This window comes from Neocloeon triangulifer, unplaced genomic scaffold (genome assembly GCF_031216515.1).
Source record: "Neocloeon triangulifer isolate White Clay Creek 2 clone unplaced genomic scaffold, ASM3121651v1 ptg000010l, whole genome shotgun sequence".
In the NCBI taxonomy this organism is placed as follows: Eukaryota; Metazoa; Arthropoda; class Insecta; order Ephemeroptera; family Baetidae; genus Neocloeon; species Neocloeon triangulifer.
The window spans coordinates 195,551-211,020 of NW_026775552.1; the positions used below are offsets into that span (position 1 = coordinate 195,551).

The window sequence follows — 15,470 nt, forward strand, 5'->3', positions numbered from 1 at the left end:
TATAAAATTAATTGTGTCCAGCACGAGAATGAAAATGCTCGTCGTCACGTTGCACACTCATTTGTGCGCCTGGATAAAATGAATTTTTTCGCTCTCTCTGGGAAATTCTTGCTCTTGTTAATGTATCATAGCAGCACGGCTAGGTGCAAAATTGAAATGCACGTTTGTTTTGCTCGCCGCCTCTCTTTGCGACCTTTTGCATCCGCAATCCGCCGGTGAGGAAATTAAAACAAAGTCGAGAGCGTCGTTACGAGAGCGCATCCATTCCTCTCTTTTTTTATTTTGCTGCACCGAGGAATTTCTTTTTTCAATTTGTACAATGCTGTGTAATCAAAGCAAACGGTGCAAAGATTAAAAAGCTTTCCATATTTCTGCTATTTCAACTTTACTCCTTTCACATCAAAGCAAAAATTCTTTTAACACTTGCTTTTATTCATGTTACGTTTTTTAACCGCTTTTGTAAAATTCTAAGTTAAAATTTATATTTAATTATATTTTGGGTTTTTTGTTGCATATCTTTATGGAAAAGAAAAAACTACTAACATACTTCAGATTTCTAAATACTTTTCTTGCATCTAAACTTGAATAATATATTTATTATTGTTATTTAATTATAATTATTTAAAATTCCTAGTAATTAACGCACAAGTTATTAAATTCAATTTTCAATTTCATATTATTTCTGCGAGGAAAAAGGATTTGAAGGTACAAATTTCTCAGTTTGTTGGGAAACCCCTAAGATTTTTAATTTTAATGACAATTTTAGTAATCACGCGAAGACTAGTGAGAGTTTGATTCAATTTAATTAAAATCCAACTGATTTTACTGATTTTTAAATAGCAACTTGAGAAAGCTCGAATACACTTTCTACGTTTTTAGTTTCTATTTCTATTTTCTTTTCCACCAGTTTTGATTATTAGAAGAATTGTTGATTTCCCAAAATTTTCTTGCTAATTTTTGCGAAATAAAGAAGAGAGTAACAGTTTAAAATAAATGTATTGTGCAAATATCATGAACAAATCTTATTTCTGCAACGAGGTTCCCACAAAATAAAGAGAGCTCCTCAATTCAGATTTTATTACACATATATAATAGCTTTTATATAGGAAATAGTAAATGAATATTATTAACTAGGAATATGGTGTCACACAAAAAGTGGTTTTGCTATCTCTTGACGACGCCACATGATTTCTATTTATAGACTTCCTGTAGAGTATTTGGCGAGACTTTAATAACGAGAAGCTCAAAATAACACTAAACCAGGCACGAAATTTTTTAAATTAAATGTTATTGACCTTGCTGCGCTGATCACTTTCATTCCTTTTTCTTGTTGGGTGCGTCTTTTAAATATAGCCAATGTCGCTCTTACAGCGAATGTGATCTCTTTATTTGCGGAGTAACCAAACTTGAAATCAAAAATTCCACTGGAAACTGCGATTTTGCTCTGTAAATCACCTTGAAACATAATTAATTATATTTTTACGCAGTATTTATGAGTGGATTTTGTACTGAACTTGATGATTGTGTATTTCAATGAGTCCTGAAAAAAATTCAAAATTTATCTTATTATTGTTTTAGTTTCATAAATTATTACTGTTACAACTTTAAAAGATGCTTTGTTGGAATACGACTAGTTTTGTTTAAAAAAATAAAAATAAATGCAATTGATTAAAATGCCCTTCAGTTGCGAATGAAATAAAACAATGTAACTCTAGAACTTTAATATAAGTGCAAAAAAATTAAATATTAATTTTAACTTGATAATTTCTAAATATCATTCCTTTTAAATTTAAAAATTAAAACCTTACATGCCTTTTATTTGGAAAAATTATAATAAGTTTAAATTTCAAATTTTATCTGCAATTGTTAAAAACGTTATATTAGATAATGTTACCAAGTGTGATTGATTGAAACATTTTTTAATTACTTTTTTTATTAATTTTAGCACCAAATAAATCTCAAGAACATTATTTGACGGTTATTATTTTATCATTCATTTGCCCAAAAGAGCCGGTCTGTACGTTTGAGGTGCGACGCGGATGAATAAATCAGCAGGCTCTTTTTGCAAGTACACTCACGTGGACATGTAGCACACGCTTGGCAGCGGCAAAAATAAATTATGAGTTTCCGCCGCACAAAATAACAAGCTGGAAAAAATGAGCTAATGAAAAAAAAAGGTATTTTTGCCATGCGTCGAGGAAAAAGTATCTGCGTTGGAAAATTTACTGCAAAATGCAGACGCCGTCGGTCGTAATGCACATTTCCAGCATGACTGGCGGCCAAATAAAAATGTCCGTGGCGCACAGCTGTGGGGAATTGTAAGTAAAAATGTACACATGCAAATAGCAATTAAATGCAGTGCGCTGGCAGGCGGAAAATGCAGAGAGCGCGGCTCAAATTGAGCGAACATGTGGCGCTGTCGTTAAAAAATATAACTCGCGTAATTCACTTCTCGAGAGTGCAGCTAATCCAAGTTTGCTCGCAAATACACGCAATGCAAAAAGTCATTGCAGCGAGAAAACTTTTTATACTACCGCTTGTAATTTTCCTCCGGAAATAAACTCGTATATTATTAATTATTATTAATCGCAATTATTTTCTGTGACCTGATTCAGGAGAGGCTTTTGCAAAAATAAAATAGAAACGGCCCGATTTATGTAAATTTAAGTAAGTGGGAGGATTGAATTTTTGAAAATGGACCATTTTTGTTATGCGAATTTTTTCTAAAATAATTTTTCCCTTTGCTTTGATAACACATATACAGGCCCGACATATATAGTTAAAAAATTTTATAGCCAAACGAGTTACTTGATAATTTATGCGTGTAAAAAGAGGCGTGCGCAGTTTTATTTCTTTTTTCTATGTAAATAAAAGCTTCTGGGTATAACCTTGATAGTTTGCCGTTCAAAATTGTTACGTAACACTCTTTTGGCGACAGAGCACCTCATTGTACATAATATATATGCATCCTCTGTTTGTTTGTGGAAATGGCCTGCCAAAACTCATGTAATACAATCAAATTATTTAAAGTAAATTATTTATTAAAAGCCACGGCTCTCCCTAATTCCTATTGTGCCCTATTTCCTTGCTCGCTCATTTATGGCGCTTTCAATAATTATCATTTAATTAAATAAATACGAGTAGATTTTTTGTTGTTATATGTATGTAAAGAATTTTTTAAATTATTGTTACACACATCCATAATTTCTCTATTTAAAAAAAAATCAACACTATTAAAAAAAAGAAATACAAAAATATGAGATTAAAATATGAATTTAAATTTATTAAAAAATGTAATTTACAAATAAGACGATTATTTTTGTGTTGAATGAGATAATAATAAGAGATAAAATAAATATTTTTTCTTTGTTTGCGCTTTTGTAAGACCGCGTCGACATGCAGCGCCACTGCATAAAAAATGTTTGGTTTGGATCAGCTGATCGCAGTACAAATTTTTCTCTCCGCCCGTCGACCTTCTCTTTTAGTTGAATTTTGAATTTGGCACGATGAGATGCCTCGACAGGCCTGTCCTGCGAATCATCAAAGTTAACAAATTCAAAGTTTCGTCTGAGGCGAACTTTGCGACCTCCGGCCAATCTCGCCAAGATATCAAGTGAGTCCATCATCCGGTGCTTATACATACCAAAAACGCCTCACTTAATTTTTATTACACACCAGACTGACCAGACCAAATCTCAAACCTGATCCTCGCTTAGGGATCCATTTCACAGACTCTAACTTGTCACGCACACGCAACCAAATGTTAAAACGTTAATCATATTAAATTTCTTTTTAGTTTTAAATATTAAAGAACATTTAAATACAATAATTTTTTTAATTTTTAAATTAATTTTTGTTAAATATTTAAAAACTAAACTTAAAATTATTAAAAACGATTAATTGTTTGGTAATATTTCCAGATGTGATCTCCTCGTTGTCGGAGGCGGCGCAGGTGGTTGTTCGATGGCCGCAAAATTCGCTTCCAAACTTGGCAAGAACAAAGTTGTGATCGTCGAGCCAAAAGATGTAAAAACAACATAATTTTGCCCTGAAATAAATAAATTAAAAATAAATGCTTCAGGTTCATTACTACCAGCCCATGTGGACGTTGGTCGGCGGCGGAATGAAAACTCTGGCCGACAGTGGCCGTGCCATGGCCTCGGTCCTTCCCTCGGACGCACACTGGGTCAAGGACCAAGTCGCGGAATTCAGTCCAAAGACCAACTCGGTCAGGACCAAAGGCGGAGACTCGATTCAGTACAATTTCATGCTGGTCGCCGTCGGACTCAAGTTGGACTTCCACAAAGTATCTCTATTTATTTTTCATATTGAGAGGAAATTATTATATTTTTCTTCTAAGATCAAGGGCTTGGAGGATGCTTTGGCCAAAGATCCAAGAGTGTGTTCCAACTACTCACCTTTGTATGTGGACAAGACCTTCAAGGCCTTGCAGAACTTCCAAGGCGGACCCGCCTTGTTCACTTTTCCCAACACTCCGATCAAATGTGCAGGAGCACCTCAGAAGGTTATGTATATTTTCGAAGAGTATCTTAGAAAGGTATTATTTTTCTCAAATTTGTATTCTGAATTTGTTCCTATTTATAATTTTTAGCATGGAAAGCGGGACGCAGCAGATATAAAGTATTATACTTCTTTGGGAGTAATTTTTGGTGTCAAGAAATACGCTGCGGTTTTGCTGGAGCTGTGCAAGAAAAGAGGCATCGAAGTTACTTTCCGACACAATCTAATCGAAGTCAATTCCTCGGCTAGTGAGGCAACTTTTGAAAACTTGGACAAGCCTGGAGGGACTCTCACTCAAAAAGTTCAAAATCATTTTAATTTTTAATAACAAAAATTAATTTTTCTTTTAAATTAGTACTCATTTCTGCATGCGACTCCTGCGATGAGCACTCCGGAAGTGCTTTCGAAGTGTGCTGACCTGGTTGACAAAGCTGGTTACTTGGAAGTGAGCAAGACCAACTTGCAGCATGTCAGGTTTCCCAACATTTTCGGAATCGGAGACTGCACAAACGCTCCCACCTCAAAAACTGCGGCTGCCGTTGGTAAAAAACTAGAAAAAAAATGAAAACCTAATGCAATTTGATAAAGTTTTAAGTATGAATTAAGAAACAAATTTAAATTAAAAGTAGCTTTCAAAATTACTTTTAAATTACCTTTTTTACCTAATTCATCTTAAACTGAAATTAAATGATAGCATTTTGTAGTAGAAGTTCACGATCGAGGGTTGATTCATGGTGGATTGAATTTAAATTCGGCTTTTCCTCGATGGGTTTTTGTGAGTTTTTATTGTTTCAGAGCAGGATATTGTTTTTCTTAAACAATAAAAACTCACAAAAACCCATCGAGGAAAAGCCGAATTTAAATTCAATCCACCATAAATGATAGCAATTGATCCCAATTTCGGGAAAGAAATTGTAAATAGCTAATGTAATTTTATTGTCTTTATTTTCACTTTGTTTTTAGCTGGCCAGTGTGGTGTGGTCAAGAAGCACTTGGCCGCAGTGATGGCAGGGAAGCCTCTGCCTTCGGTGGCCTACGACGGCTACACGTCCTGTCCGCTGGTGACTGGATACAGTTCGTGCATCTTGGCCGAATTCGATTACGATGGCCAGCCCCTGGAAACGCTCCCTTTCGACCAAGGCAAAGAGAGGTGGTCCACTTTCTTCATGAAGAAAACAATCATGCCGCAGTTGTATTGGCACGCCATGCTCAAGTAACAAATCGGAAATGGAAAATTATTTTCATTTTTAAAAATAATTAATTTTTTTCTTCCAGCGGATACTGGGAAGGACCAAAGCTTTTCCGCAAAGCATTCCACCTCGGAATGGGAAAATAATCTGAAAGACTAAGATTTGAACCAATAGCCATTCTCCAAGGAAAAATCTATATTTAATCTCAAATGGTAGAGGATATATATTTTTATTCTTCTTATATAATTTTAATTAAAAATCACGCTGTGAGCAGCTGTGAGTTTTGTGAACACGCAAGCCAAGTAATATTGTGATTGAATTGGAAACAAAAATTTATATTTTTAAAACTTCTATTATTGTCTAGTTTTAAATTTTTATTAAAATTATCACTTTTCAATTATATATTTTTTTCTTTTGTTAAAACAACCAAAATCAAGACCACCGAGTATAATAAAGAAAATAAATAAAAAATTATAAAGGATTTTTTAATAATTAAACATAATAATCAATACTTTTAGAATAATTAAAACCTCTTTTAGCTCTTTTCAAACAAAAATAATGCAGTATACATAGTTCTCACTTAGCAAGCAGGTATAATTATGCAACCCGCGCCTTTGCTTCCATCCACGTCAAATCATCGATCATTGCGCATGTGTCGGTGTCGTCGTGTCGGCTGATAATCAAAACATTGATCATGGAGGAAGTTTTGCTGGTGAGAAAAATCAACTTTTTTAGCGATTTCCGGCACCTTTTTGACCAATTCAAAGATATCCGGAAAAATTAGAAAAATTTCCGCCCTCCAGAGAAGTGAATTTTGTGGTCTAAAGGTTAAATATTCACTGAAAAATGCAGTCGAAATCGCCCAGTCTTATTGAGCTTTACAGGACATTAATTTTTCTTGTATATTTAGTTTAAATGTTATAAAAAGTCTTGTAATTTAAAAACAATTTTTATTTTTAATAATGAATGAAAATAGAACCAAATTTTCTTGTATTAAATTGATGAACAATTATGTTTCTCAGGAGCCAACATTGTACACCATCAAGGGGCTGGCCATCCTCGACAACGATGGAAACCGCATTCTGGCCAAGTACTACGACAAGAACGTCTTCCCCACGGTCAAGGAGCAAAAGGCCTTCGAGAAGAACCTTTTTAATAAAACGCACAGAGCCAACGCCGAGATCATCATGCTCGACGGCCTCACCTGCGTTTACAGGAGCAACGTTGACCTCTTCTTCTACGTCATGGGCAGCTCTTTTGAAAATGAGGTGCAATTTTGAATAAAAATTGGAGACAAATGCTTAGTTTACTTTTACAGCTGATCCTGATGAGCGTCCTGAACTGCCTGTACGACTCGATCAGTCAAATTTTGAGGAAAAACGTCGAGAAGAGAGTCATCCTCGAGAACTTGGACATTGTTATGCTAGCCATGGATGAAATTTGTGATGGAGGGTCAGTTTAATTTACTGAGATGCAAAATTACTTAAGCTCGCAATGAAATAAAAATTAAATTGATAAATTACATTCATTTAATGCAAGTTAAGTTAAATGTAATGGATTGTGACAAAATAGGGATTAAAAAGTATATTTAGGATAGTTGATTTATGATTTTACTGTTACGAGTAGAGTTTTATCTTCTCAAAATAAAAAATCCTAATTTTATAAAAATAATTTGTAAATAATTAATTTAATATTATTTTATACAAATTTTTAACATAATTATGAATAAATGCAGGTTGTTCATTTGTAAATAATTATTGACTTTGAAAATAATTAATTTTCAGGATTATTCTGGAGGCCGATTCAGGAAACGTGGTGCAGCGGGTAGCCCTGAGAACGGACGACATTCCTCTCGGAGAGCAGACAGTAGCACAGGTAATTTGACTCACTCTCCATTCGATCTGACTTCCTTGCAATCATATTTCAAATAAATTTATCCTCTTGCACAATGACCTGAGTGATTTGTTTGGTTGCAGGTCGTAGAATACCTTCTTGGTTATTGATGGGTTGGTGGTTGCAAGGAATTCGGTTGTGCCTCTCTTTCTATCTTGATTTTTTTTTCTAAAATAACTCTGAACACACAATTTTTCTCTGTAAATATACTCGCTTCACTCTCCTACCAGCAAACTAATAAAGAAAACTGTGCATGCCCTAAAATTACTCTTGTCAAACTAAAACACAAAAGATTTAATAATTATATTGTGATCGGTGTCGGAAAAGACTGAGCCTTTGGATTTTGTATTTCTAGGTATTACAGACAGCCAAAGAACAGCTGAAGTGGTCACTTCTCAAGTGAGCGACATTCCTAAAATTAAGAAAAGTATGTCATTTATAAATTATACAAATTGCACCGTTTTGTTACTTATTAAGTAAAAGTTTAATCGCAATGATTTTTTTTTAAATAAACCTGCGTTTTATTGTAAGCTGAAATCTGGTCTATTCTTTAAACAATTAAACCCCCAATTGAGAATTTTGCCTTCCTTAAAGGATTAATAATTTTGTTGAATAGCGAGGCCAATAATCCCTGCGGTTAAGATTAGGATTTTGTTATCTTCGAGCAAAGTGATAATTGCTCACGGACGCAAAAGCAGATAAGTCAAGTAGCAGAATAAATAGAGAAAAAACAGGTGTCGCTGTGGCAATGGGACTCGACTGTCTTACTCCGAAAGATGAGAAAAGGGCGACCGCACGGAGGACGAGCAGAGAGCTGGACAAGCAGTTGGCGGGCTGGTCCAAACCCTTCCAAAACGCCATCAAGATCTTGCTCTTGGGTAATTCATCGAAGAAATTTTTATAATCTGGAATTGCGGAATTAACCAAATTTTAAATTATTATTCGCGTCCCTGACGCTCGAGCGTTATCTTGAAAAATTGATGCAACGTACGTCGTCTGATTTTGACATGCAAATTTTTGTTTGCTAATCCTCATCTGCGCATTGAATTTAATAATTTTGAAAAAATTTTAAAGGTGCTGGAGAGGCTGGCAAAACAACCATCATCAAACAGATGAAGATATTGCACATTTCAGGATTTTCGGACAAGTATAAAAAAAATTGGTTTTTTTTATTTAAATTTATTAATATTTTCTTCAAAATAGAGAGCGATTGGAGCAGGTGAAGATTGTGCGCAAAAATATACATGAAGCTATCAGTTGCTTATGCAAGAATGTTTCATTTGCAAATGACCACACAGACGATACACGGTTGAAGGCTGCAGTTGAATACGTCCTGAAAGCAAATTTTCCTTTTGAAAAGGCTTGCAAAATTTGTCTAATATGGGAGACAAAAGTTTTTTAATTATGTAATTTCCACACAGGAATATTATGACAAGGTTGAGTTTCTCTGGAAAAATCCGATTGTGCAGGAACACTTTAAAAATTCAAATGTCTATCAAACCCTGGACTCAGCAAAATAGTAAATAATTATTTTTTAATTACAAAATTTTATATTTTAAAATTTATTGAAACAGCTTTCTAGACAAAATCAGCGCTATCAGACACTCGAATTACCTGCCCAATGATCAAGTAAGTAAAAAGCTATTTTTATTCTCATTTATTTTAATTTATTGTCAAATTTTGAGGACATTCTGCGCTGCCGAAAGAAAACGACAGGAATCCAAAAAGTGGAGTTCACCGCCAAAATACCAAAAAAGTACGGCGGCGGCTCTCAGACCTTCTGGATGTTCGACGTGGGAGGCCAAAGAGGGGAGCGGAGGAAATGGATTCAAGTAAATTAAAAAAAAAAAAAATGAAAATTGCACAAAATAAAGTATTGAGATGTAAAATTTGTACAGGCATTCGACGGAATTCACGCAGTGCTTTTCCTAGTCGCGACGTCCAGTTTTGACCAGACCCTTCGAGAGGACAACGCGACGAATCGGCTGCGGGAGGCGCTCACCCTTTTCAAAGACGTTTGGGACAGCAGGTGTGAAAATTATTTTCTTTTCTGTAATTATCATATTTTTTTCTTATTTCTTATTAATCAAAGGTATTTGAGAGATGCTGGAGTGATATTGTTTCTGAACAAGCAAGACGTCTTGGAGCAGAAAATCAAAAATGGTCAGCGGCTGGAAAAGCATCTTCCAAATTTTCTGCCTTTCGACGAGAAATTAGAAACTCTCGACGAGTACACTGACCGAGCAAGAGAGTACATCAGAGATCTATTTTTGGTACTGACCTAATTGCGTGTGAAAAAAATTAGTCGCACTGATTTGCTTATCTGTTCAAAAGGAGGCCACCAGAGAAAAAAGGCCGTCGACTTTGGATCGCAAGGTGACCATCGGCCCGAGCATAATTTATACTCCCCAGCTTAGGGATGAGCCCCGAGAGTGCTACTGGCACTACACCACCGCCGTCGACACCAGAAACATCCGAAATGTTTTCAATGACGTCCACTCGATGGTGATTTCTTGGAACTTGATGCAGTTGGGCCTGCAATGATTTTTCTTTATGATATAATTAAATTCGGATTTCTTGTGATTTGAATTTAGAAAGTTTTATTTTCGTCGATAATTCCGGTTATTTGCATAGGAAACTGTGCAAAAATAAAGACGAATTCAAAAATTCGTGTTATGTTTTCACAATCGCGGATGAACTCTAGATTCTCCCGCTCTTTCTGAATAAAATGGGAGCCCGTGATTGGCTGAGAAAAAATCCACGTCTCTGATTGGTCGGTTCATTCATTTCTATAAAATCAAAACACCGGCTTTTGTATGAGTAGTTTCGTTAGAAGTTTTGAGACTTTTGAGTGTTTGTTGTCTTAATTAGATCAAATTGTTCGTTAAATAAGCCATGCCGTCGTCTTTAGACACCGTCTGCATTAAAATAGGCTGCGTAAACTACAACCACTGCGGATTTCAGCCTGAAAATGAAGAAACAAGGGAGGTTTGGAGACAGTGGCTGCTGCAAGGAGGCCTCGGCGAAGAAGAGTTTATATTGGAGCAAGAACTCCGAGTCTGCTACAGACATTTCGACCACAAACAACTGACAGGTTTGTCCCCTCGAAAATCTATCTTTTATTCTTATTCGTATTGTTATTTGCAGTGATCAACAACGAAGTGAATTTGCTTCATCCTGATACAGCAGTTCCGAAACTCTATCCTTGTGACTGGGACAAGCGCAAGCCTGAGGACCAAATTTTGCATTATGAAGCGTGCACTGCATTGACAACCGACGTCTACAGGGCGAACTTGAAGAGAACTAAGAGAAAGCTTGCCAATGAACGGAATAATATTAGTCTGAGCTCCAAAACTGCTTCCGAGGAAACAATAACAGCAGCCAAAAAGCCTAAAAAAGTTCCTAAACCTGAGGAGGCCAAACCTGAAAAAATTATTAATTACGATATCCTTGTAATTATCATAAAATGGCTTTTTTATTTAAAATTTTAAGTTTATTAATTTTCCAGTTTTCGACGGCGGCAACTTTAAGTCAAAACATCCTCGGAGCTCACAGACTCATCCCTTTTGCACCAGTCTCACATGCACCAGATGGGTGTAATTAAACTCTAATTAATTTATATAGGATTCAAAATTTTATAGTTTTATCCTTTCAGCTGGTGATAATGAATCTTATCATGCAATGAGTGAAGTTCGGGAAGCTCTTTTAAGACATGACTGGGATTTGGCTCTGAAACTCCTGCCGATGCTGTTTATGAAAAGACACTGCTTGCAGTTTATCTGGAGGGTAAATTACTTGTAATTTATTATAAACATTTTTAATTTTTAAAACTCCTGACGTAGTCGTACTTGCAAATTTTCTGCCACCACCCGAATTCGACGCCCGAACTGCTTAGAGAACTTTTAGAGTGAGAGAAAAATTACAAATTATGGTCAAAATCTGATCAATCTTCCTCACAGGACATGCTTTGGTAAAATTTCCATTCCCACCACGGACTTGGAAAAAGTATTCTGCTTGCCCAAGCCGAGCGAAGAGAATCTATCCAAAAAGGATCCGGAGGAAATGTTCAAAATGTGTTCGATTGTGTACCAAAAAGCTTCTGTAATTCACAAACTGCAGCAAGACATCCCAAGTGAAACGATAAGAAAATTTACAAAAAACGTCAATGTTCAAAAGATTAACAGTGGCGATACCAAGAAAAAAGCTAAGAGTGGTAAAACTAAAAGTAATAAATAAACCGGAGACGGAATATAAGCCGATAAAAATTGTTTTTTATATTTGCTTAGAAATTTTATTTTTAAAAGAAAAATTAAAATTTGATATTACAGTACTTTTTTCTATTGTTCACCTGCATTTGATTGAGGGATCTATTTTTGAATTTGGCGCAATTTTATCCGTAGGCCACGCCCCCAAATTCTTCTCTGCCATTTTCAGCTGATCAATACGAGTCGAACTGAACGAATTTTCCAAATTTTCTCCTCTCTGAGCCGCTTTTCAAAATGATGTCCCCCGCGGCGAGGTTGGTTTCAAGAAGGTTCAACCACAGGAACGTGAGTATCGATCAAAACCACCCTAATTAAACCGTTTTCCCGTAAAAATCGTGGCTCGAAGGAGCGGCAATGTCAAAAAACAATGTTGCACACCGCACGGCCTGTGCCCTTGTGCCAAGGTCTTCCTCGCATTTCAACCCAAAACTACTATAATAGCAATTTCACTTTCCAACCTCACTAGCAAATAAAATTAACAAAAATGTTTCTGATTTTAACTGTATCTAGCTGGCCACTTGGTACGAGAATAGCAAAGATGTGGCGGCAAAAATTGTCCCCGACTTTGTGGACATGTCAGCGGTAAACTTACAGAAACCATCCAGATTTTTGCTATATATATTGTCATTTTACTTATTTTCTGCTAATTTGATTTACATTTTACTTCGTTATTCACATAATTTTTTTAAGTTATGTAATTATTGCAGTTTTTATTTCAATTTTTCTTGTTTTGTCAAACTTTTTTTTTTTAATTTAACATATTTTTTAACTCAACTTTTGCAAATTGATGCCGTACCAAAACTTCTTAATCTGATTGCAGCAAGCACTGGCTCCGTTCTTCACTTCGTCCAAGAGCTTTGCCTCCGAAGCCACTTTTGAAACCAGGGTATATTTTAAAATCAAATTATTATAAATAAATTTTAAAACAATAACTCAAATTTTCTGCAGCCTTTCAAACTCCACAAATTGGACGAAGGCCCAAAGACAACAGTGACCGTCACCAGAGATGATGCCCTCAAGTACTACAAACAAATGCTCACCATCAGGCGAATCGAAACCGCCTCCGGAAATTTGTACAAGGAGAAAATCATCAGAGGCTTTTGCCACCTTTACTCAGGCCAGGTATTTAAAGTTGAAAAAAATCGACAAAACAGAAAAAAATTTACTTTATAGTTGCATTATTAAATCTCCTTAAACTTATGTTTTTCTTTTATCAAATTGTTAAATTTAAAAAAAAAATGTATTTTTGGAAACATCATTTTTGTTTCTGTAAATAACCATTATTTTATTTAAAAAAAAAATCTTTAAATAAATAGAGTGTGTTTTAAGTTGGCTTATAATTCAATAATTTTTTGATTTCAGGAAGCATGTGCTGTGGGAATGAAGGCTGCCATGAAGCCTGCGGACGCAATCATCTCTGCCTACCGAATCCACGGCTGGACGTACCTGATGGGTGTCAGTCCCACCGGCGTTTTGGCCGAGTTGACCGGCCGCAAGTCTGGTTGTGCCAGAGGCAAGGGTGGCTCCATGCACATGTATGCGCCTCACTTTTACGGTGGAAACGGAATCGTCGGTGCTCAGGTGCCCCTCGGCGTCGGGGTCGCCTTTGCCAGCAAGTACAGGGGCGACGAGAATGTCTGCTTCGCTCTTTACGGCGACGGTGCAGCCAACCAGGGACAGATTTTTGAAGTAAATCAACACTTATAATATTTCTTGCAATATTATACAAATTAAAATAATTTTACATAAAAAAGACATTAAATTAGATCAATTATTTTATTTTATAAATAATTTATTAATTACTAAGAAAAACTTTTATTTAATTTCAAACTTCCGATTAGGTGTACAATATGGCCAAACTTTGGAACGTCCCTTGCATATTTGTCTGCGAAAACAACGGCTACGGAATGGGCACCAGCGCAGACAGAGCGGCGGCCAGCACAAATTACTACACAAGAGGAGACTATGTGCCAGGAATTTGGGTACAAAATTTATACTTTTGTATAAAAAAACAAGCCTTCTTGTATTTTGCTGTCAAAAGTTTAAAATTTTATTTTTCGAATGAATGTTTCCCTTTTTTCAATAACCAACTATTCAAGTTAGAGAAAGAAGGTTTTGATACCTCATGAGAAGCAAATTCTAATTTTATCATAATCGTCATAATATTTACATTTTCACCGTTTTTTAAGAAATTTTTCTTACCTTCGTTTCATATTATTTTGAGTATAGTTAAAAAAAATGAATTTAGAAAAAAAAGGAAATTTTTATTTAAAGTTAGAATCGTTGGTTAATTTAAGTTTTTTTCAATTTAGTAATAACTTTTGTGTACTAGGTTGATGGCATGGACGTTCTAGCTGTGAGGGAAGCTTCTCGGTTTGCCATCGAATACTGCAACTCTGGAAAGGGTCCTCTGGTCATGGAAACCGTCACTTACCGCTACTCAGGGCACTCGATGTCCGATCCTGGCACCAGTTACCGCACCAGAGATGAAATTCAAGAAGTTCGACAGACCAGAGATCCCATTGCTTCTTTCAAGGAGAAGATAATTTCCACAGACCTTGCGACAGCTGACGAATTGAAGGTAGAAAAACATAATTATTTTAATTATCAATAGTTTTTGAGAAGGAAAACAATTGGAAACATTGAATTCAATTATCAATGATTGACCTCAAGCTCTTCAAATGAACTTCCCTACTTGATTTGGATAAATTTACATTTCTAACCTTGGATGTTGGCCGCAATTAATCCTCGTAAAAAACAGCCATTTATGATAAGATGACCTAAAATTTAACAACATTGACACATTGCGCTACTTTTCAGCTCATTAGTAAAAGAATTAGGTTTTAAATTCTTTGAATGCATTAAATTTTCTCATTAGCTTGGATGTTAATTAAATTTTTCCAAGTACAAAGAAACTAAATCATAAATAAGCAGGGCGTTCAACTCTATTTACTGTTTTTTTATGACAACATCCCACACAGATCACTCGTCTTATCAAGATTTGAAATAAACAACCTCGTGTCTACTTTTTTTCACAGGCCATTGACGCCGAGGTCAAGAAAGAGATCGACGAGGCGTCTAGGAAAGCCAAGACCGACACCGAGATCCCGATGGAGGAGTTGCCTGCCGACATTTATTCTGCGCCCCTCGAAACCGACGTGCGCAACGTTGCGCCCTGGGAACCCCTGCAGCACAAGCGCATCGGCTCGGCAGTAAATCTGAAGTAATAAATTTCTCAAGAGAAAAATAAAGGACATTGTGTTGTCAAGCAGTTATTAAAAGGAACAACAAATTCATAGGGCTGTTTAGAAAGAAAGAAAAAAATTAAACAAAAAATTTAATCCACACGCTGCTAATTTTTCCTTATGTTAATGAAAATGTGGGTCAATTTCCTTGCCTCATCCAACGTTGGTTATGTAATTTCTCTCGTTTTTCCTCGATTGTTTCTCAAAACAACTCAAAGTTGTGTGAAATAAAAATGCTGTATATTCACGCCTGATAATTATATTGTTACGAAAAACTGAGCATTAAAAACCAAGTCGAGTATATAAATTTGCATTTTTTTTCTCTCTCTTTTTCGTGTCAAAACTGTCAATGGAAT

At 35.6% G+C, this 15,470-nt stretch overlaps 5 protein-coding genes across 7 annotated transcripts; all 5 read left to right on the forward strand.

Moving 5' to 3' along the window:
* Nucleotides 1–3,438: 3,438 nt before the first annotated feature.
* On the forward strand, nt 3,439–6,189 carry LOC132195660 (sulfide:quinone oxidoreductase, mitochondrial). Its single transcript, XM_059617803.1, has 8 exons — nt 3,439–3,613; nt 3,921–4,026; nt 4,082–4,306; nt 4,361–4,558; nt 4,613–4,822; nt 4,877–5,063; nt 5,485–5,734; nt 5,797–6,189. The coding sequence occupies exons 1-8, from the start codon at nt 3,507–3,509 to the stop codon at nt 5,855–5,857; spliced, it is 1,344 nt and encodes a 447-aa protein (XP_059473786.1). The 5' UTR covers nt 3,439–3,506; the 3' UTR covers nt 5,858–6,189.
* A 153-nt stretch (nt 6,190–6,342) lies between these two features.
* Nucleotides 6,343–8,141, forward strand: LOC132195672 (coatomer subunit zeta-1). 2 transcript variants are annotated; one of them, XM_059617831.1, is made up of 5 exons: nt 6,343–6,423; nt 6,734–6,979; nt 7,030–7,163; nt 7,496–7,586; nt 7,960–8,141. In XM_059617831.1, the coding sequence occupies exons 1-5, from the start codon at nt 6,406–6,408 to the stop codon at nt 8,005–8,007; spliced, it is 537 nt and encodes a 178-aa protein (XP_059473814.1). In that variant the 5' UTR covers nt 6,343–6,405; the 3' UTR covers nt 8,008–8,141. The 2 variants fall into 2 exon arrangements, with proteins under 2 accessions (XP_059473814.1, XP_059473815.1); XM_059617832.1 differs by lacking the exon at nt 7,960–8,141 and adding an exon at nt 7,688–7,953.
* A 193-nt stretch (nt 8,142–8,334) lies between these two features.
* Nucleotides 8,335–10,193, forward strand: LOC132195622 (guanine nucleotide-binding protein G(f) subunit alpha-like). Its single transcript, XM_059617737.1, has 9 exons — nt 8,335–8,482; nt 8,679–8,751; nt 8,808–8,964; nt 9,026–9,123; nt 9,179–9,233; nt 9,290–9,436; nt 9,503–9,633; nt 9,697–9,877; nt 9,939–10,193. Exons 1-9 carry the CDS (start codon nt 8,353–8,355, stop codon nt 10,146–10,148), a joined length of 1,182 nt encoding a protein of 393 aa, XP_059473720.1. The 5' UTR covers nt 8,335–8,352; the 3' UTR covers nt 10,149–10,193.
* Nucleotides 10,194–10,378: 185 nt separating this feature from the next.
* On the forward strand, nt 10,379–11,869 carry LOC132195623 (uncharacterized). The gene is made up of 6 exons (XM_059617738.1): nt 10,379–10,698; nt 10,752–11,056; nt 11,113–11,200; nt 11,260–11,390; nt 11,447–11,511; nt 11,564–11,869. The coding sequence occupies exons 1-6, from the start codon at nt 10,500–10,502 to the stop codon at nt 11,838–11,840; spliced, it is 1,065 nt and encodes a 354-aa protein (XP_059473721.1). The 5' UTR covers nt 10,379–10,499; the 3' UTR covers nt 11,841–11,869.
* Nucleotides 11,870–12,010: 141 nt separating this feature from the next.
* Nucleotides 12,011–15,421, forward strand: LOC132195630 (probable pyruvate dehydrogenase E1 component subunit alpha, mitochondrial). Of its 2 annotated transcripts, none has more exons than XM_059617750.1 (7): nt 12,011–12,154; nt 12,690–12,755; nt 12,818–12,991; nt 13,232–13,558; nt 13,711–13,851; nt 14,202–14,450; nt 14,908–15,421. In XM_059617750.1, exons 1-7 carry the CDS (start codon nt 12,104–12,106, stop codon nt 15,094–15,096), a joined length of 1,197 nt encoding a protein of 398 aa, XP_059473733.1. In that variant the 5' UTR covers nt 12,011–12,103; the 3' UTR covers nt 15,097–15,421. The 2 variants fall into 2 exon arrangements, with proteins under 2 accessions (XP_059473733.1, XP_059473734.1); XM_059617751.1 differs by lacking the exon at nt 12,011–12,154 and adding an exon at nt 12,400–12,451.
* Nucleotides 15,422–15,470: the final 49 nt, after the last annotated feature.

Bases quoted from the DNA above. Each gene is read 5' to 3' on its own strand.
- LOC132195623 (XM_059617738.1), top strand. From the start codon at position 10,500: ATGCCGTCGTCTTTAGACACCGTCTGCATTAAAATAGGCTGCGTAAAC. The intron at 11,057-11,112 runs GTAATTATCATA...TTAATTTTCCAG, and splicing joins TTATTAATTACGATATCCTT to TTTTCGACGGCGGCAACTTT. The intron at 11,201-11,259 runs GTAATTAAACTC...TTATCCTTTCAG, and splicing joins CTCACATGCACCAGATGGGT to CTGGTGATAATGAATCTTAT.
- LOC132195622 (XM_059617737.1), top strand. From the start codon at position 8,353: ATGGGACTCGACTGTCTTACTCCGAAAGATGAGAAAAGGGCGACCGCA. The intron at 8,965-9,025 runs GCTTGCAAAATT...ATTTCCACACAG, and splicing joins CAAATTTTCCTTTTGAAAAG to GAATATTATGACAAGGTTGA. The intron at 9,234-9,289 runs GTAAGTAAAAAG...TCAAATTTTGAG, and splicing joins ATTACCTGCCCAATGATCAA to GACATTCTGCGCTGCCGAAA.
- LOC132195630 (XM_059617750.1), top strand. From the start codon at position 12,104: ATGATGTCCCCCGCGGCGAGGTTGGTTTCAAGAAGGTTCAACCACAGG. The intron at 12,155-12,689 runs GTGAGTATCGAT...ATCTGATTGCAG, and splicing joins GAAGGTTCAACCACAGGAAC to CAAGCACTGGCTCCGTTCTT. The intron at 14,451-14,907 runs GTAGAAAAACAT...TTTTTTTCACAG, and splicing joins CGACAGCTGACGAATTGAAG to GCCATTGACGCCGAGGTCAA.
- LOC132195672 (XM_059617831.1), top strand. The intron at 6,980-7,029 runs GTGCAATTTTGA...TTACTTTTACAG, and splicing joins GCAGCTCTTTTGAAAATGAG to CTGATCCTGATGAGCGTCCT. The intron at 7,587-7,959 runs GTAATTTGACTC...TTGTATTTCTAG, and splicing joins GAGAGCAGACAGTAGCACAG to GTATTACAGACAGCCAAAGA.
- LOC132195660 (XM_059617803.1), top strand. From the start codon at position 3,507: ATGAGATGCCTCGACAGGCCTGTCCTGCGAATCATCAAAGTTAACAAA. The intron at 4,559-4,612 runs GTATTATTTTTC...TATAATTTTTAG, and splicing joins TCGAAGAGTATCTTAGAAAG to CATGGAAAGCGGGACGCAGC. The intron at 4,823-4,876 runs GTTCAAAATCAT...CTTTTAAATTAG, and splicing joins GAGGGACTCTCACTCAAAAA to TACTCATTTCTGCATGCGAC.